Here is a 17,598-nt window from a genome sequence, read left to right on the forward strand (position 1 = left end):
TTTGGTTTTACCAGACCGATTCAAATTTCGGTTAGGTTCGGTTTGGGGGTCGAACAGAACCGAAACCGAACCATTGCCACCCCTAATAATGCCGGAATAATATGAAGTCCCAAAGCGCTTGAAAATTCAACCTATGGAGAGATCATAACCATCGAATAGTTTAGATATTGATCTGACGATTAAGATTAGATGCTCAGTGCCAGTTGATTGGACTAGTAGAGGTTAGAGAGTTTGGATCCATGGGTCACATTCATTAGTCTAGAAGAGAAATTTTGTCCAATTTTTCTGAATGAAGATGTTTCTTGATCATGATATAAAAAGACATGATACCGGCTTTCCATGTCGTTTTTAGTTAGGTACTATAACTGTCTTACATGATAATAACGTGTAAGTGAAGATGGTTGGCCTTCATATCACATAGCATGAGAGCAGGAAATCTAAGACCCTGTTTGCTTTTGCTTTGGATTTTGAGAATTGTTTTTGAGTCCAAATCTGATTCTTGGCTGAATTGGATGTTTGGGTCACAGCTGTAGAATCGATTCTATAGCTGTGAACCAAACTCTAGACATACTACTAGAATTTAGAATCAATTTGAGTATAAAACCAATTCTACTCAACAAACCAAATCCCTCATTTTACCGAGAATCAGTGTTGGAAATCGATTATCAAAATACAAAACAGCGGCACATCTAGTATTATTCAAATCATTAAACAAAATAACATGGAGGTAGATCCCCGGATCGCGTTATTGGATTAGCGGACGCCACAAGAAAAATGAGTCGTCGTACAAGGACGGCTTATCAGAGGCCATGAGGAAAGGAACACCCCCCTTCACAAGATCCAAAATATTGAAATCTCAGTCAGTGGCTGAGATCACAATATGCTCTCTTTGCCATCCTTAGTTCCTCCTCCTTCATAAATAATCGGCCCCGTCATATGAAAACCATCTAAGCTCATGCACTGGGATTGCTATCCCGGGTAAAGCTAACGGACAACATAATCTACTTATTAGATGGTTTATATTTGAATTATTCTATGATAATGGTCTGTGAATCATGGCTTAGCGCCCAAATTTTGCATAGTAGGTCCAATTCATCATGCCTATGTTGCCTATGTTGTAGAGAAACTAGACAAACATATGAATCTCTTCACGAGAATCGAAAATATGATGCCAATTTCCTATAGGGAAATGTTATCAACACTAGTGTATTTTGGAGGGTTAAGATCAACCTATGGATATAATTTTTGGGTCACAACCTATTTAGGTGGTGGCCCATCTAATGGACGGTTTGGATCATCCTATGGTACGGGCCATACCGTACTTTTAATAAAATGAGGAGTGCCCTCATCAAAATACAGTAGTGCTGATAACATTTCCGTTTAGTCGTTAACACGTTATTTTTGCAAAGGGTACTATTTTCGTTGTTTACTAAAAGAAGCAGGGGTATAATTGAGAAAAAAGCAAAAAAAATCCAAGGAAGTACTCAACTGATCTGCAACGTCAGAAAGTGTAGGGTCTTTAAACCTCGTGAGCAGGCCATCGTGCATGTCACTAAGATTCGACGACCGAGATCTCTCTACATGCAAAGTGGGTCCCAGATGAGAATAAAGATCGTGCAACTTTCAGATGCCAGAATCTTCCCACAACCGCGTCTTCTACTCCATGCATTTGGCGATACTAACGACGTTCCGTCAACGTCAACTCCGTATAATAATTGACGGTTGGAGATTGTCAGTTATTTCGATTCGGTGCGTCAGTGAGCGTTGGATCTATGAGGTGGGGCTTTGGAGTCCACCGCCATAACTGACGGAGTCAAGTGGGGTTAGGGTTTCCCCTAGATACGGAGACGCGTTTGACGTTGTGTAGAAAAGAAAAAAGTGCTATTTTAAAAAAAGGTAGTGTGACTCCCGCGCGAGTTACCGGAATTATAGCAAGACTTTTTCCCCGTTTCTGCAAAGGAGTGGGGCCCACATTAAGTGAGCTTTCCACGTCATTTTAGTGGATGAATTTCAACCCATGATAAAATATTTGATGTGGCAATATTTTTTGCACCAAGTGGGCCCTATCAAACAAAGGATTAGAAGTTTGGAGAATGCTAATATCATGTGAGTAGGGGGTTAGGTCAAGCTTTTCATGTGATTCTCATCGTCACTTATTCCCAATACTTTATGGGGAGAGGGCGAGGGAGTGAGCAGAGGGTGAGAACTGGGAAGTGACTAAAAATAAGGAAAAATAATATACTCAAAATGTATTATTTTTCGTTATTTTTAGTCACTTCTCACGCTCTTCTCACGCATGCCCTCTCAAGCCTCTTCCTCTCACCCTCCCTCCTCTCCCCATTTGCACCTCTTGGTAAAACTATTAGGGCCCGTTTGGATACCTCACATTTTGTATTTAGATTTGGAATTGAGTTTTGAATAAAAAATGAATAGACCTGGCAGCTCATGTAGAGGGAGACAGAGGGGAAATGGGATTCTTCCTAGCGGAGGGGAGAGGTTGAGGAGCAAAGAGGGTGAAAGAAACTTCCACATCTGTGGATTTCCAATTTCTTATATCCACAGCAAACTTAGAAATCTGATTTTTTTTAACTGTCAGTTGCTGAATTGGAAATCCAAGAATTTGATCCGATCCAAATTACAATGCAAAAAAGGGCTGCAAATGTGAGAAATCCAAATCAAAATCTTCTCGGCATCCAAACTGGCCCTTTTAGGTCATGGGAAAAACTTCATAGTTGCAAAACACTGCCGAAGTCTTTATAAATCTATTGTGATTCGCAGTTAAGAAGAGATTGGGTGTTGAGTTGCTCTCCACAGTACATGTGGTGGTCCATGATTATCCAAGTCATTGATCTGATGAGCTCCAGATTAACCCTGTCACTATAACACAAGGGCTGTTAAAGCTAATCGGTGGTCCATGTCAGTTTCGAAAAAGGATGACAACAATGTTTTAAAGAAGCTGCTTTCTAGCAATGCACATGATGGTGAATATGGTGGCTGAAGGCTACCCAAAGAGCTTTCGGTCACCAAATTTGAAATGAAACACCTTGTTTTTGTACTATAGAAAACTTTATCATACACTCATTTGACGCACAATGAAAAACTTTCCGGGACCATAGTTAGAAAGTTGGAATTAATTGGAGGGGAAAATCTTTGAAAACAAACTGGAAATGTTTTCATTGCCCACCAAGAGTCCAATTGCCTCCAGACAACCATGATCAGATGATCCTAAACCCAGTTAGGTACTAAATCTCTAGGCTGGCAAAATGAAAAACGGCAGAAGATTGAGGGGAGAAATGAGGGAAAAAGTTTGGACCTATAAAGTGAATTCCGCTGCGGATATTTGAAAGTTAAACTGACCCGGTCACACCCTTTTTGGTGAACAAAGGAGAACGAGTCAGCATTGCGTCGCCATCACGTTTACAGAGTAAAACTATGGGTAAAATTAGTTCGACAGTTGACAAAAACATGTCTGGCAACCAGGAAATTTCTTTTTTTAAGCCCCTAGTTGTGAGAGAGGGGGTAAGGTGGGTAAAAGAGACTTGAGAAGGCACGATTGAGTTGAAGGTGGGGAGTGGCTAAAAAAACAAGAAAAAACGTCGATCATATTTTGAGTGCAGTATTTTGTTTCCCGGTTTTTCAAGCTTTTCTCAGGCCATTTCTGGCAGCCGGTGGTAATTTATTTCAATAGAAAATGACCTTTACTTGAATCTTGGAAATTTTTTCATGATAAATCGGTGTCTCCAAAGTGATGAGAGAAGGACAGGGCAGAATGAGAGAGATTTGACAGAAGTGGCTAAAAATCAAGAAGATTTATGTTTCCTGACTTTTAGCTACTTCACCCCTCCTACCCCTCTCTCACCACTTGGACACTGATTTATCATGAAAAAATAAAAAATAAAAATCATGGCAACCGAATGTGCCCTTAGTTTCCTGGTTTTTCAAGCTTTTCTTAGGGGCTGTTTGGATATGCAGATTTTAGAATCCGGGATTTCCTCAAAATTGTAGCTAAGAGACGAGAGAAGAAGCGGACCAACTGTCGTTTTTTGATTCGTCATTTGACTTCTCGCTCTTCTTTCCGTCAGCAAGAGAGTAGCAGATCTTCCCATATTTCCAGGTTTTAGAAATCTAAGGATGTAGGAGAGATTTTTTAAACCTGAATTTCTCACTTAAAATCGAAGAAACCCTGACATGACAGCATACAACAGCTTGATCATGAACCCTCTTTTACACTGTTTTCAAACTAAAAACCTAGATTCTAAAATCCGCGTATCCAAACAGCCCCTTACCCTCTCGTCGCTCAGTCCCTCTCATATCTATCCTTTTTCCACCCTCCCTCACCTTCGGATAAGCTAGTATTCCAGGAAACAAAAATCAGGGCAGCAAAATGTGCCCTTAAAAGCAGATTCTTGATTTGCAACAAAATATGGATCCAACATACTATTTGAAAGACTATACTATATGAGGATTATTGATTTGCAACAAAATATAGATCTCATGAAAACTTCTCGGTGCAAATAAACAGAGTTCTAGTTGTTGCTTTCGCAGTTGTTCTGCTTTGTGCAAAAACCCAGTCTTCTATTCCTTTGTTTTTTTGTTTTTTTTGGGTTCTACTGGTCAAAATCCATCCATCGACCCTATGTCATACTTCGTCTTCCCTACTGAAACGCCAGAAAATCATCATATTGCACCATTCAATAAAAAAGAAAAATCTGTCGTTTCATATTGTAAGGTTTCCAAAGAAGATTACTATGTTTGGGACTGGAGGGCTAGAAAACAATCCCAGTCCAAGTACAGTTGGAAGGGATTGTCTAGGCAATTTTGCAAAAAGCCATTTTGCAGCTCACTTTTGCGGGAGAGAACAGCCACCTCAGGGGAATTAAGTGAATAAGACAAAATCTCTTGAATGTTCATCTCGTGGCTAACTAGTAAAACACCAAAGTTGGAATCACAATTATTCATGTTCCATAAGAATCGAAATCTAAATAATTCACCTGGTCACAAAAAAATAAAGTAGTAAATCATGAACATATAAACCCAAAAGAAAAACACCAAAGTTCTCTTGGAAAGCACTGTCGAAACCCCCAAACATGCAGACGGAAGTCCTTTCAGCCCAGTAAGAAATTATTAAAAAATAAACAAAGTTGTTTTCACTGATTATGGCACCACATCGATATCATATTCATTGATAGCTAATCCGAACATGAGTGAGGGATCCACTCCAAAAGCCTAATAAAAAGATCAAATGGAAGACGCCTAAGAGCAAGGAGTCTCCCTTCTGCCGAAGGGTACTCTAATACAACATCAACATATATGCAACATTTGACATGCACTTTTGATTATTACAAAAATAAAAATAAAAATGGTGAACAAATGGTATCATAAGAATATCTCATACCTGTTTGAATCAGTCTCCCGTTTAAGTAGCCATTGAGGAACAACTGAAGCCCCCCACACATGAGATAAATAGATATCAGCAAACTGCAAACTAGAACTCGGTACCGGTTACTTTTTCGCTGATTGTAGAGCCAAACGAAGGCCCACCCTTTCGGTACGATATCAAATACTCAATGGGATAACCCTTTAATTTATGAGGTACTATCCCAAGATTATCAAATGTTAGAGCTGTCATCACAGGAAAACAAGGACATGTGTAACATAAATATAACTCGTAATGCTAGTGACAAAATTAAAATAAGAGAAATGTTGAATTTTATGCATGATATATGCCAGAACAAACCATTATCTGACACTAATGTGTCTACAGTGAGAGAGTTGATCTGATCCAAATTGAATATATCAGGAGTTGGAAGGGGAAAGGGAACTTTTCTTAAAAAGAACTCTCGAGGTGATGCAATAGCCTGCAGAATCATTCACGTCTGTCAGTAGAGAGATGGGGCTAAAGATAAGAGTTGAAGGTGCAGATGTTAATATATTAAAATGAAAAGACATGAACAAAACTTTATTACTTCTAAATTCAAATTCCCAAACCTGATAATTTAAAAAGCATGATTTCCCTAACGGTTAAGGCAAGATACAGCTATAGAAAACTAGCTCCATGCATAAAACTTTGATGATACAGATGGGTCTGCTGATACACACCTGACTAATGTAATAACCCCCCAAAGGAAAAAAGATTCACATGCACAGGTTTGTACAGAATAGAAAATTGTAATTGTAGACATTATAATTATAGTTGCCAAAGCGGGAAGCGAGTGAAAGAAGCAATGCGGGAAGCAAAGGGTCTAATAAAAAAGAAAAGAAAATACTGGAAGCGAAAGCAGGAAGTGAGGGGTCTAAAAAAAGATGAAGCGGCAGGTGAAAAGTTCTAAAGAAAGTTAAGAAGAAATACATAGGAAGGGTCATTGAAAGTCGGCATGAAGAATGTAATAACTAATAAGCCTTGTTGGAAACGAACAAAAGCGTATAGAAAGAGTACAGTTCTAGTGGATTAGAAAGCATTTAGGTATGAGTTACTAGTAAAGAGGACTTTATAGCTGATTAGAATTACAAGTTTTAGAGCCATTTCAAAAAAAAAAAAGAATTACAAGTTTTAGAGATCTATAATTTCATGTGTTCTATTCATGTAGATTTAATGTTGATTTTTTGAAAACAGATTCATGTTTTATTGGAAACTTAAGATGAGTTTTATTTGGGAACCATATGGGAAGCCCGCTTCCCCTAAATTTGGGAAGCAAGAAGAACTTAGCTTCCGAACTGAGCTTCTGTGGAAGTGAGCTACCCATCCAACTAGGAGCTTTTGGTAACTATGAAGATAATAGCTGAATTCTCAATTATGAAGTATTGCAGTGGAACTACAAAATCAGTATGAACATATCTAAAAACCTCTTTGAGGCATTAACAATATATTTACTGTTCCGACCAATAACATTAACAAAAACTTAATAACTAAAATATTTCAGGAAAGCATGCTCACAATAATGCAACCATATTTGCAGAACTTTTTAAATACCCAATATAAAAATAAGAACTAATTAAAGAATAGTGGATATATACTTACCTTCGCAATGGGGAAAGGAACCTTTACATATCGGGGCCATTCACGGATAGTGTCATACATCAGCTCTGCCTGTAGCATCCTAGTGATCAGTAAGAGAGCACTGCCAAATAACTGCAACAAATAAAAACTATCTGAGAGAAAATTACCAGTTCATGGACGGTAAAAATCTCTGGTCCACCAAGTTCGTAAACCTTCCCCATGCTGGATCCATCATCCCTCAAGGCCGCCATAATTGCAGCAGCAACATCAACAACATATACTGGTTGGATCCTGCAAGTAAGTGTTCTTAAATATTCCATCATGTTTCTACTGGAGCTATGGATCAGCAAACCCAGTAATTAGTTAAAACTATCTTTCCATAAGGAATTAAGCTCAACAGACCCTCTGAAAAAAATTCAAGACATACTTTGTTGATCCATCCCCAATAAGTGGAAGAAAGCTCCATTTTTTCGCAACATGTGCCCATGTATTTAAGATCCGATCTTCTGTACCAATCATAACAGCAGGCTTCATAATTGTTGCCTGTGAATGGCGATTAATATCAGAAATAAGGGGAGATAAAAGAGAGATATACTGTCTTCATCTGAAGGATCTTTAGATTCAAGGAAAGATAAATGCACTTAAGTTCCACAGCAATTCAAACAGATTTATCGCCAATTTGGCAGAATTAGATTATCGACCCAAAACTTCTAATTATCTTTTGCTACAAAATGTAGTAGTTAAAAAGAAAACTGCTGAAGGATCCTCGCTAGTTCTATCCTGAAAAAATCAAAATAATAAATTGTAAAATTAAAGGCCAATGGTTTTTTTATGGTGAATTTTGCATCCTCTGATCTTCCAGATCCTCTTGAGTGAGCATCAGAGGGACAGATAGAACATAATTATCATGTTTATAATCATTTGCAGTGGATTGAATAGTGCGAAGATTGGAAAAGAGCACTGCAGCTCTGAGAACCATGAAGTTGGCATGATCTTTTTCTTTTCTGTTTTTGAACGTTGAAGTTGAGATGAAAATTCATCAGATCATAAAAGTCATGGTTTACAAAATCATATCAAAGTGTTGAGTACTATGTGGGTTTTTAACTGCAACAATAATATTAATTCATGGTTAGCAATATCATGCCTTCTATTTACATTTCTAGTTTCTCCAATGACACATTAAATTTTGCATCATTCTCCTCAATAAGCCATTAACTTTGAAAGGGTCATACAGTGGTTTGAATTTGACTCACGTCTAAAGATTAGCCAAATAGTTGAGTGGCAGTCGAAGCTGGTGTCATTGAGGAATTTTCTGGAATCCTCAGGTGTAAGATTTAGTTCCCTATTATGAATTTGGGTTTACCTTTGGGTGATGTAGGAAAGGCTATGGGAAAGGATAACAAGATCAAGAAAACAATAGGAACTTGAAGAAATTGCATGAAGTTTTATGTATCTTGCAGAACTGGACCTAAGGAATGGACTGGTCTTAGACAGCGATTTGAGTTTAGAGTTTAGACTCAATCCAAATTGAAGATATTTAACTATTCTGACAGATAGTTACAGTCAATTGAGCCGGTCTGGAATCAATCACTTCTAAACAATTGAGCAGGTCAGGTTGGAGGCTCCAAAGTCAATGAGCCAAGAACCAGAACTAGACAGGAAACAAGACGGGGTGCTACCTTGCTGGGTGAGAGTGCCAGTGGGCTGCTTGCCTTTGTCTTGGGAACGCAAGAAGACCTCATATTCGGATCGCGAAACAACCATAGATTCTGTAGGCTCGGTCTGCGCTAAAAAAGGAGTGGAACTCTTAGCTGCAGGAATAGACATGATTGGCATAACGACAGGGCCGCAACTCTGGATGCAAATTATAACAAAAATCAACATAGTGACCCTTCAGACCACAGTGAGTGCAAAAGCGGGATCCACGCCTCCAGAACCACGACCTCTCCCCTGAATCACGGCCACCTCTACAAATGTGACCACGTCCAAAACGTCCACCACGAGTACTACTATCAACCCCAGATCAACCCCAGACTGAGCAGCGAGAGCCGAACGCTCAAGAGTGACATCATGCGGTCCCTCAACCTGCATAGAGTGTTGGACCCTAGAGAAAACCTCATCAAGTGAGGGAAGAGAGCCAAGTCCCACAATTTGCTGACAATTAGGGAGGAACTCTGGCCCTAAAGAGTCCAGGAACTCCACCACCCTCAAATCTTCCCGGCGCTTGGCTAATACCGTAGCACAAGGTTGCCAGAGCGGGAATCGAAACGGAAATCAAAAGCGGGAATCGAAGGCTCCCGGGATGGTCGGAAGCGGGAATCATGAAGTCGCCGGAGAGTCACCAGAGAGTCGCCGGTGAATTGTCGGGGAATCGATGGGGAGTTCGGCATCGCCGGGGAATCTCCAGGGAATTGCCGGGAAATCACGTTTCCCATAACATTAAACCGCGATTCCCAAAAGTAGGAATCGAGTTTCCGGGGAATCATAAACCGCGATTCCCAAAAGTGAGAATCGGGTTACCGGCGAATCCGAACCGGGATTCCTAGTTTTTTGGGATTCGAGAAGATTCCCGTTTCGGATTCGAGAACCTGGGGATCGAGGTTCCCCACTCCCAGGGAAGAATCCTACTTCCTTGCCGTAGCAACCGTGGTGAAGGGCAGGTACATATCAAGCTGCTCACATAATGTAACAAACTGAGAGTAATATTCGAAAACAGACTTATCACCACGCATCAAATGGTGAAGTTCTGAGTAAACATTACAAATCCACATGAGGTTGTTCACTCTGGAATAAAGAGTTTCGGCGAGTTCTCAAATATCTTTAGAGTGAAGATAGATCATCGGGCCAGCAACTTTCGGCTCAATGCTATTTCACAAGAGTGTCTGAATAAGCGCGTCCTCTTAGTGCCACTTGCTATAGGATTTATTGTCAATAGGATGAGCGTACTTTTCAAGATACTCAACCTTGCCCTGAGCCAACTAGAATGTCTCAACTGCCCTATGCCACGACGGATAATTAGTCCCGTCCAATTTGATGGACGTCATCTGAACCATAGGAAGCTCCATCGAACTAGATCCATACGAAGTAGCCATGAAAAACACAAACCACAAAGGAGATCCACCAACAACGACGAAGAAGAAAAGAAATCAACAGGACGATAAACAATCAGCTCAACACAAGACGGCTCTGAAACTGATGAAACCTCAGAACACAAGCAACCAACAAGTGACAACGATGGGAGGTATATGGAAGTTTTCAAATCATTGGAGGAGTCAATCGAAAGAAGCCGAAATCAGGACCCAAAAAGAACCGGATGCCGAAAAACCCTAAATAGGTAATGCAAAGTGGTTATGTGGAGGTATGAGGGGGCGGTTAGGGTTGTGGATGGGTGTGGTGTACGGCCAGGGTATGAAGGGGCGCGGGGGGGGGGGGTGTATGGCTAAGGTGGGAAGGAGGGGTGGGCTGTGCTGGCTAGTATGGAAGGGGTGGGGTATGTCTAGGGTTTGGAGGGGGTGGCGTGGGGGTGCGGCAATGGGATTTGGAGTTTTATTTTTTTTGGTTCTTTTCAGGTTTCGGGGTTGTGGGAGGGGACAGCCAAGGGTGGAGAGGGGCAGCCTAGGGTTTTGAGGAGGGGTGCCAATGGCGGCCAAGGGTGGAGAGGGGCACAATTAGGGTAGGGGCGGCAAGGTGGAGATGATTCGGAAAAAAAGAAGAGAAAATCAGAACCTAAAGCTTTGATACCATGTTAGTGATATTCAAATCCCCATGCGAGAAGAGAGAAGAGAATGAGAGATGGAAAGGAAAGAGGAGAGAGTTAAATGGCTCTCTCTCTCTCTCTCAAAAACATTATATATATATATATATATATATATATATATATATATAGAGAGAGAGAGAGAGAGAGAGAGAGAGAATAGAGTTCCTAAGGTGTCACCTCATATAGCTTATATGAGGTGGCGCTTAAAAACATAAGGGGCCCACTTTGTTTGGATGATCCAAAGCATTCATTTGATACGCCCTCACATAGATAGGGTGTGTTCAAAAAATCAACTTCATAGGATCATCCTAACCCTTCCATTTGTGGAGGTTGAAATGGATGGGTATAAACCTCCATAAATCTGCCCATTTTTAACCTCCATAAATGGAAGGGTTAGGATGATCCTATGGACCTGATTTTTTGTAGGCACCATATCCATATAAGGGCCTTTCAAATGAGTGGTTTGGATCGCCCCAAAAATGTGGGCCCCTTATGTTTTGTGAGCGCCACCTCATATAAGCTATATGAGGTGACACCTTAGTAACTCTATTCTCATATATATATATATATATATATATATATATATATATATATATATGTGTGTGTGTGTGTGTGTGTGTGTGTGTGTGTGTGTGTGTGTGTGTGTGTGTGTGTGTGTGTGTTACTAAGGTTACATGGGAAATGTCAAGAATACCCCTAATCTAGTATGTAAATTACATCGCTTCATCTAACCGGTACTAAATCTGCTAAACCATTTGCCTCTTCGAGAAAATGAACAATTACCCAAAGATAAATCCTGGATCTCCTCAAGAATGCCCAACCTCTAAGGATAGAAGCGTTTAGATTTCCCACTATATCATCGGAACGAGAAACACGTTGTCTAGGTACTAAATTTGTTAAAACATTTGCCTCTTGGAGAAAATGAACAAAGGATATCTCTTCCTCAGATAAATCCTGAATCTCCTCAAGAATGCCCAACCTCTAAGGATAGAAGCACTTAGATTTCCCACTATATAATCAGAACGAGAAACACCTAGCCTAGGTACTGAATTTGTCAATCCATTTGCCTCTTGGAGAACATGATAAAAGATTCTTCATCCTCAAAGATAAATCTTAAATCTCCTCCATAATGCCGAACCTAAGGAACCATACACATATTCGACGCCCAAGAATTGACGTTACTGGAGGTCGCTTCCACCACTTAGATTATCAAAAGAGATAGAACTTCTAAGAGACCTCCGGCCTCCACCACAATTAAATCTCTAATGCCCAAAAGACCCACCCACTTCGCTCACCCGCATGGTGCCTAATCACACCCCTGAGCCGACTAGGATGGATTGCACAAACAGCTTCCATTAAAATTTTAACTGGAGCCTTCTTAGCCTAAGTTCTTCCTACCTATTTTTTTTTCTCATATTTCGGAATAATAAATTCGTCCAACACCCCAACCTAGACAAAACCCACTCCCTTCAAATATTATCTTATATGACTTCGTTTTGTTTCAGTAGAAATCTTGCTAAGCCACTCCCATAAATCCCTTAGTAGCCAATGCCCAATGAGTCACCATGACTTTCATCCTTTCCACTATCTTCCCTGTAAGAAATACGAACTGCTTTATCATGGAAGATGGAATAATTTACCATGAGGCAAAAATGTATCTGCGCAATTATATCTTCTCTACAGTTATTTTATAATTTAAAACTGTGGTATTTGATTACAAGGAGAAACAAATAGAAGAAAAGTATGACCTCAGGTAATTCTCTCAAAATAGCTTCCTCTGCAGATGCTTTAGCTCTTAGCATTCTTGATGGAGATGATGAAGATGCACCTAAGCAAGAAACTTGTATAAATCTCATGATGCCGCCATGTTCTTTGGCGATCTGCATGTGTAAGCAAGAAAGTCCAGTTATATATTAAATTGAAAAAATGCAACCAAACAGCAGATTGGATCATGCCCATTATGGAAGATGATAAATGGATATGCTATTCCACAGTCAAAGCTACAAAGATCATCCAGTTCAAAAATAAATAAATCAATAAACATCATGAATTGCTAAAGGATGCCTTAGAAACCTCTATACATGAAAATTGACACTTATATTATTCAATAGATAAAAAGGCATGAATGCGAATATAAAAGTGAGACCTGAGATTTTACCAACCATTGCAAGCTGTTCTGCCATAGCATGGTTCACTTCCTCAAAACTATAGTTTCTTGTCTCATACTCCCGTCCTGCCAGCACAAATTGTTTATGTTTATCAGCATGATATATCCCCCAAAAAAAAGCTCAAAAAGAGCAAATCCTACATAAGAATACAAACCAATAAGATTAAGAACAACATTTGCCTTTGCCATCACCGCCTTAATTGAATTTTCATCTCTTGGGTTGTATTTCATCGGTACTATCTGAATGCATTAGATATCACAACATCAAAAGATAACCTAAAGGAAATAACATGAATTAAAAGAAGAAGAAAAAAGAGTACAACCCGTGTCCCATGTACATCCATTTATACAACCAGCAATTCCAAGCTGGAAAAGACTCTTCCAAATGCAATATTGGAATTAATGAGAATGAATGGCCTATCATATACCTGGCCCAAATCACCCATCAATTTGAGATGGCGAGGAGAATCCTCGGAACCTCGAAAAGGAACCAGCACTTGAGATCCCATTTTAGCTGATATGTGAAAAAAGAATATCAGTACCATGTAGCATTATGATGATAGTCTACGGAATTTTTTTTTAATGAGATTGAGATTCATTGTATCACAATATTATCGAGAAATAGAAGCATTCGGAGTTATCAGGTTAACAATGCCAGCACACCCAACTCAAAAGTTATTAAACTTTCCAGCAAGAATACAAAAAGAAAAGAGACAAAACAAGACGAAGAGCACAGCATATGAATCCAGTATTAAAAAGAGAGGGAATGGCAATAGATTTCTATTCGGCTTACCCAGCTGTTGCACAACATAGCGACCAAGAAACCCTGTAGCTCCAAACACAGTCGCAACGATTCCACTGCCGAAATGACACAAACTCCAGATTAGATTATAAATAGAGAGATGAGTAGAATATTCTGCGTCACTACATGGACCTATAAACTGAAACCCGATTCTCATTATCTCTTTTCCATCAAGAAACTCTTTTATGAACCTTCAATTACATCATTATACAATCTAAACATAAGCTCCAATCAAAACCATTTACTTTTTATATTAGCTATAAAAAAGAAACTATTTTATGAACCTTCAATTACATCCTTATACAATCTAAACAAAAGTTACAATAAAAACCATCTGCATTTTAATATTAGCTATAAAACAATTTCACGCGGTTAAAGTTCTTTTCAATCAACTTAAAAGTAGAAAATATAATGAAAATGCAGTTGAACGCATTACCTAACAGAAGATCTTCCGCCGGTACCTTTGCGCACAAGATGCCCCACGCCCTTAGTGGCAAGGGTCGATCCATGACGAGGATGATCAATTCCATAATCTGTAATCAAATCCAAATCACAACAATTCAAATTACGAATAGAAATCCTAGAAAATGCGGTAATTGCAAAGACAAAACTGTGATTAATCAGGAATTTGCAAACGAGAATACACACTCAATAAAATTACAAAATGGAGAACTGATCATCCAATAATAAAACCCTAAAAACACGAGTACCAAAGTCTACAAACCCTAGAAATAAAATCAAGGAAAATAACTGAAGCAAAAGAGAAAAAACTGAACTAAAGAGAAAATAATGAAATCAGATCAGAGAATCGAGTTATTGAGAAGGAATAATCAGAGAAAATGAAAGAATTTAAAATTTAAAAAAAAAAAAAAAAAAAAACCCTAGAAGAAGAGAGAGAAGATTATGGAGTGGAATTACCAGAGAGAGAATAAATGGAATAGAGAGGAGATGTAGATGAGTAGGGTTTTAACGACTGATTTGATAAGCATTTTCGGTATGCCTTAATCATTCTATCTGATATTGGAAAATTTTGAGAAATGACAATGGAAAACGAGAAAGAGAGAAACCCCTCGGAAATGGCAATGAGGGTTTCTATTTTCTAACTCGTGAAGAGATGGAGGTAGAAGATTAGTAGTTTTTCTGCCCAGGAAATGATATTTCCACCCACCTTCATCAGATTTATTTTCGCCCTTCCAGGGAGATGATTTTTTCGCCCCCAATTGAGGATAATGCGTCCCCTGTAACGTGAATTGTGGGCCGCCCTGACCCGCCCTGAGCCCAAACAGGATCAGGGCTGGATGTTCCAACCTTGAGGGCGGGTCAGGGTTCATTTTTTTAGACCCTGACTCAGGTCGGGTCGGGTTCTAGGTTAATGCCTCGGGTACCCTGACCCGGCCCGACCCTAAGTTTTCTATTATAGAATTGAATCATCTGTACATGTTTCTTTTGCTAATGTTTTCTCTTATCTTGGATTGATGTTTCTTTAGATTATTATTATTAATTGTCTCTGTTGCCCGTCATGTTGTTGAATTCATATTGTCTTATTTTATTCCCTTTTCTTTGTTTATTGATCATTTTTGTTTTATATGATAAGTGGTTGCTTTATTTTTGGCACTCTTAACAGGTATTTGCACTAGGGTCAATTAGGGCCGGCCCTGCCCAATCAGGGCCAATCAGGGCGGGCCAAGGCCAGCACTAAGCCCTGTAGGGCGGGCAATGGGTTGAGGTTTTTTTGCCCTAACCCTGGGTCAGGGCCGAGATAATGGGTTCCAAGGTTGGGCTAGGGTTTTGAAAAACCCGACCCTGTTGGAGCCCTAACTATAACGCTTTTTGACGTCAAATCACGTTAAATGAGGGGTGCATTATCCTAGAGTGAGGGCGGAAATATCATCGGCCTTTCAGGAAATAGACAAACAAAAGGGGTGAAAATAGAGAAATGATTTTGGCACTACTCTTTTGATATGTAGCGAAAGGTTCTTTGTCTTTTAGTATTTAAAGGCTGTCAAAAGGTTATTTACTGCTTACCCAAAAATAAAGGGTTATTTACATTTCCCTAAAAGCCATTAAGCTTTCGTTGCATATCCAAAAGAGTGGAGTGCTAAAATCATTTCCTATGAAAATACAGTCACTATCGGGCACTGTTCAGTTGAATCACTTGCCTCTCTTTTTCTCAATCGTTGCCGCACCCAGTCAGTCTCCCTCAATACAGGCCGGGTTTCGCTTTCTCAGCTTTGCTTCCGTGACAGTTTAGTTTGAGGCAAAAATAAATGGATTGCCAAATAGCCAGGCCCAGCTCGATAGATCAAATTCAACAAGGGATGGAATTTGAGTTTTTTTTCCCATCAAAATGGGATGACATGCCGTTCTTTTGTGTTTAGGGGTGCGACTTGGGTTGGGTTGTGTTAGGCCTAAAATCGGTAACAGGTCATGGTAGGGCTGGATGGTCCGAGCTAACAAGCCACGACTGAGGGGCTGGTTGAGTCCTGCGCTGCACAAGGGTACAGACAAGAAAGAAAAGGGTCAGAGGACCAACCCGGAGTGATACTCCGGACGGGCGCTTCGACACTCAAGTCAGTATGAGCAGGAGTGCAGAGCAATGTCAGAGCAAAAGCTTAGAGTTTTGGTTCTCAGATTTTCAGGACCCTCACCTTAGTACAAGTGAAGGCTATTTATAGTGATTCTGAGCCACCTGTCTAGGACAGGTGGTAATTCTGAGCCACCTGTCCAAGACAGGTGGTGGGCTCTGTATGGACCAGGTCTCATATCTAAGAAGGGCAGGTGGAGGTCCCTGATTGGTCCAGGTGCCACACCTAGTGGGGAGAGGTGTTGGCCTTCCAACGGTCCTTGTGAGGGCCACGTGCCAGCAGCTAATTGGATGCTGAGTTCGGACCCCTCAGTGCTGAGTCCGGATTCCCTCAGTGCTGAGTCCGGACCCCATCAGTTGCCCCCTGGTTCTTCAAGCCATGAGAGTGGCTAGAAGAAGCAAAGAGAAGGTAAAGACAGTGTCAGGCCGGCCTTAAGGCCTCCGGGCAGCTTAGGCCGGGCTCAGATTCAGCTAGGAGAAATCGTGGCCGGACAGGAGACTCCGGGCGCCCTGGCCTGGCCTTGGAGTTTGGCCTGAAGAAGCAAGGCCGGGCAGAAGGCTTTCGGCTATCCAGTACGGCTAAATTTTTGACCAGAGGTCTGGGCGGCCAGGCTTCCTGGACGTCCTTGGTTCAGGAGGTTATGCGGTCCTGTCCGGCTAAGGCTGTGAACGGCCAGCCGGGCAGGTCTTTGCTTGTAGCGCTTTTCGTCGTCTAGCGCTTTTGTCTGCTAGCGCTTTTGTCGTCTAGCGAACGCGCCATATCCTGTCCGGACAGCCGGACAGGTCTTTTGTCTTATAGGGCTTTTGTCGTCTAGCGAACGCGCCATATCCTGTCCGGACAGCCGGACAGGTCTTTTGTCTTCTAGCGCTTTTGTCGTCTAGCGAACGCGCCATATCCTGTCCGGACAGCCGGACAGGTCTTTTGTCTTCTAGCGCTTTTGTCGTCTAGCGAACGCGCCATATCCTGTCCGGACAGCCGGACAGGTCTTTTATCTTCTCTAGCGAACGCGCCATATCCTGTCCGGACAGCCGGACAGGTCTTTTGTCTCCTAGCGCTTTGGGACCTGTGCCTTGCATTTAATGCGGACGGCGCATTTAATGCGGACGGCGCATTTAATGCGAACGGCGCATTTAATGCGGCAGGCGACGTGGCGCACTCCGGCTGGCGGGAAAGGGGCGGGATTTTTCCCGCTCTTCCCAGCCTCTCTATAAATACTGAAGTTTACTCTTCATTTCTTACTTTTCATCTTTTACTCTCCTCCTCTTCTGTTCGCCTATTCAAGTTTTCTGC

General features: G+C 40.8%; 1 protein-coding gene across 1 annotated transcript; it reads right to left on the reverse strand.

Annotated features, from left to right (window-relative positions):
* Positions 1-5,008: 5,008 nt before the first annotated feature.
* On the reverse strand, positions 5,009-14,861 carry LOC143862267 (NADH dehydrogenase [ubiquinone] 1 alpha subcomplex subunit 9, mitochondrial-like). The gene is made up of 12 exons (XM_077373275.1): positions 14,642-14,861; positions 14,160-14,256; positions 13,715-13,779; positions 13,350-13,435; positions 13,077-13,161; positions 12,917-12,987; positions 12,503-12,634; positions 7,425-7,540; positions 7,165-7,288; positions 7,019-7,087; positions 5,738-5,858; positions 5,009-5,622 (listed from the first exon to the last, which is right to left on the reverse strand). The coding sequence occupies exons 1-12, from the start codon at positions 14,730-14,732 to the stop codon at positions 5,486-5,488; spliced, it is 1,194 nt and encodes a 397-aa protein (XP_077229390.1). The 5' UTR covers positions 14,733-14,861; the 3' UTR covers positions 5,009-5,485.
* Between the last annotated feature and the right edge of the window lie 2,737 nt (positions 14,862-17,598).

The sequence above is a fragment of the Tasmannia lanceolata genome, unplaced genomic scaffold, assembly GCF_043159265.1.
Source record: "Tasmannia lanceolata isolate RefF3 unplaced genomic scaffold, GAP_Taslan_0.1 ptg000037l, whole genome shotgun sequence".
NCBI classification, from domain to species: Eukaryota; Viridiplantae; Streptophyta; class Magnoliopsida; order Canellales; family Winteraceae; genus Tasmannia; species Tasmannia lanceolata.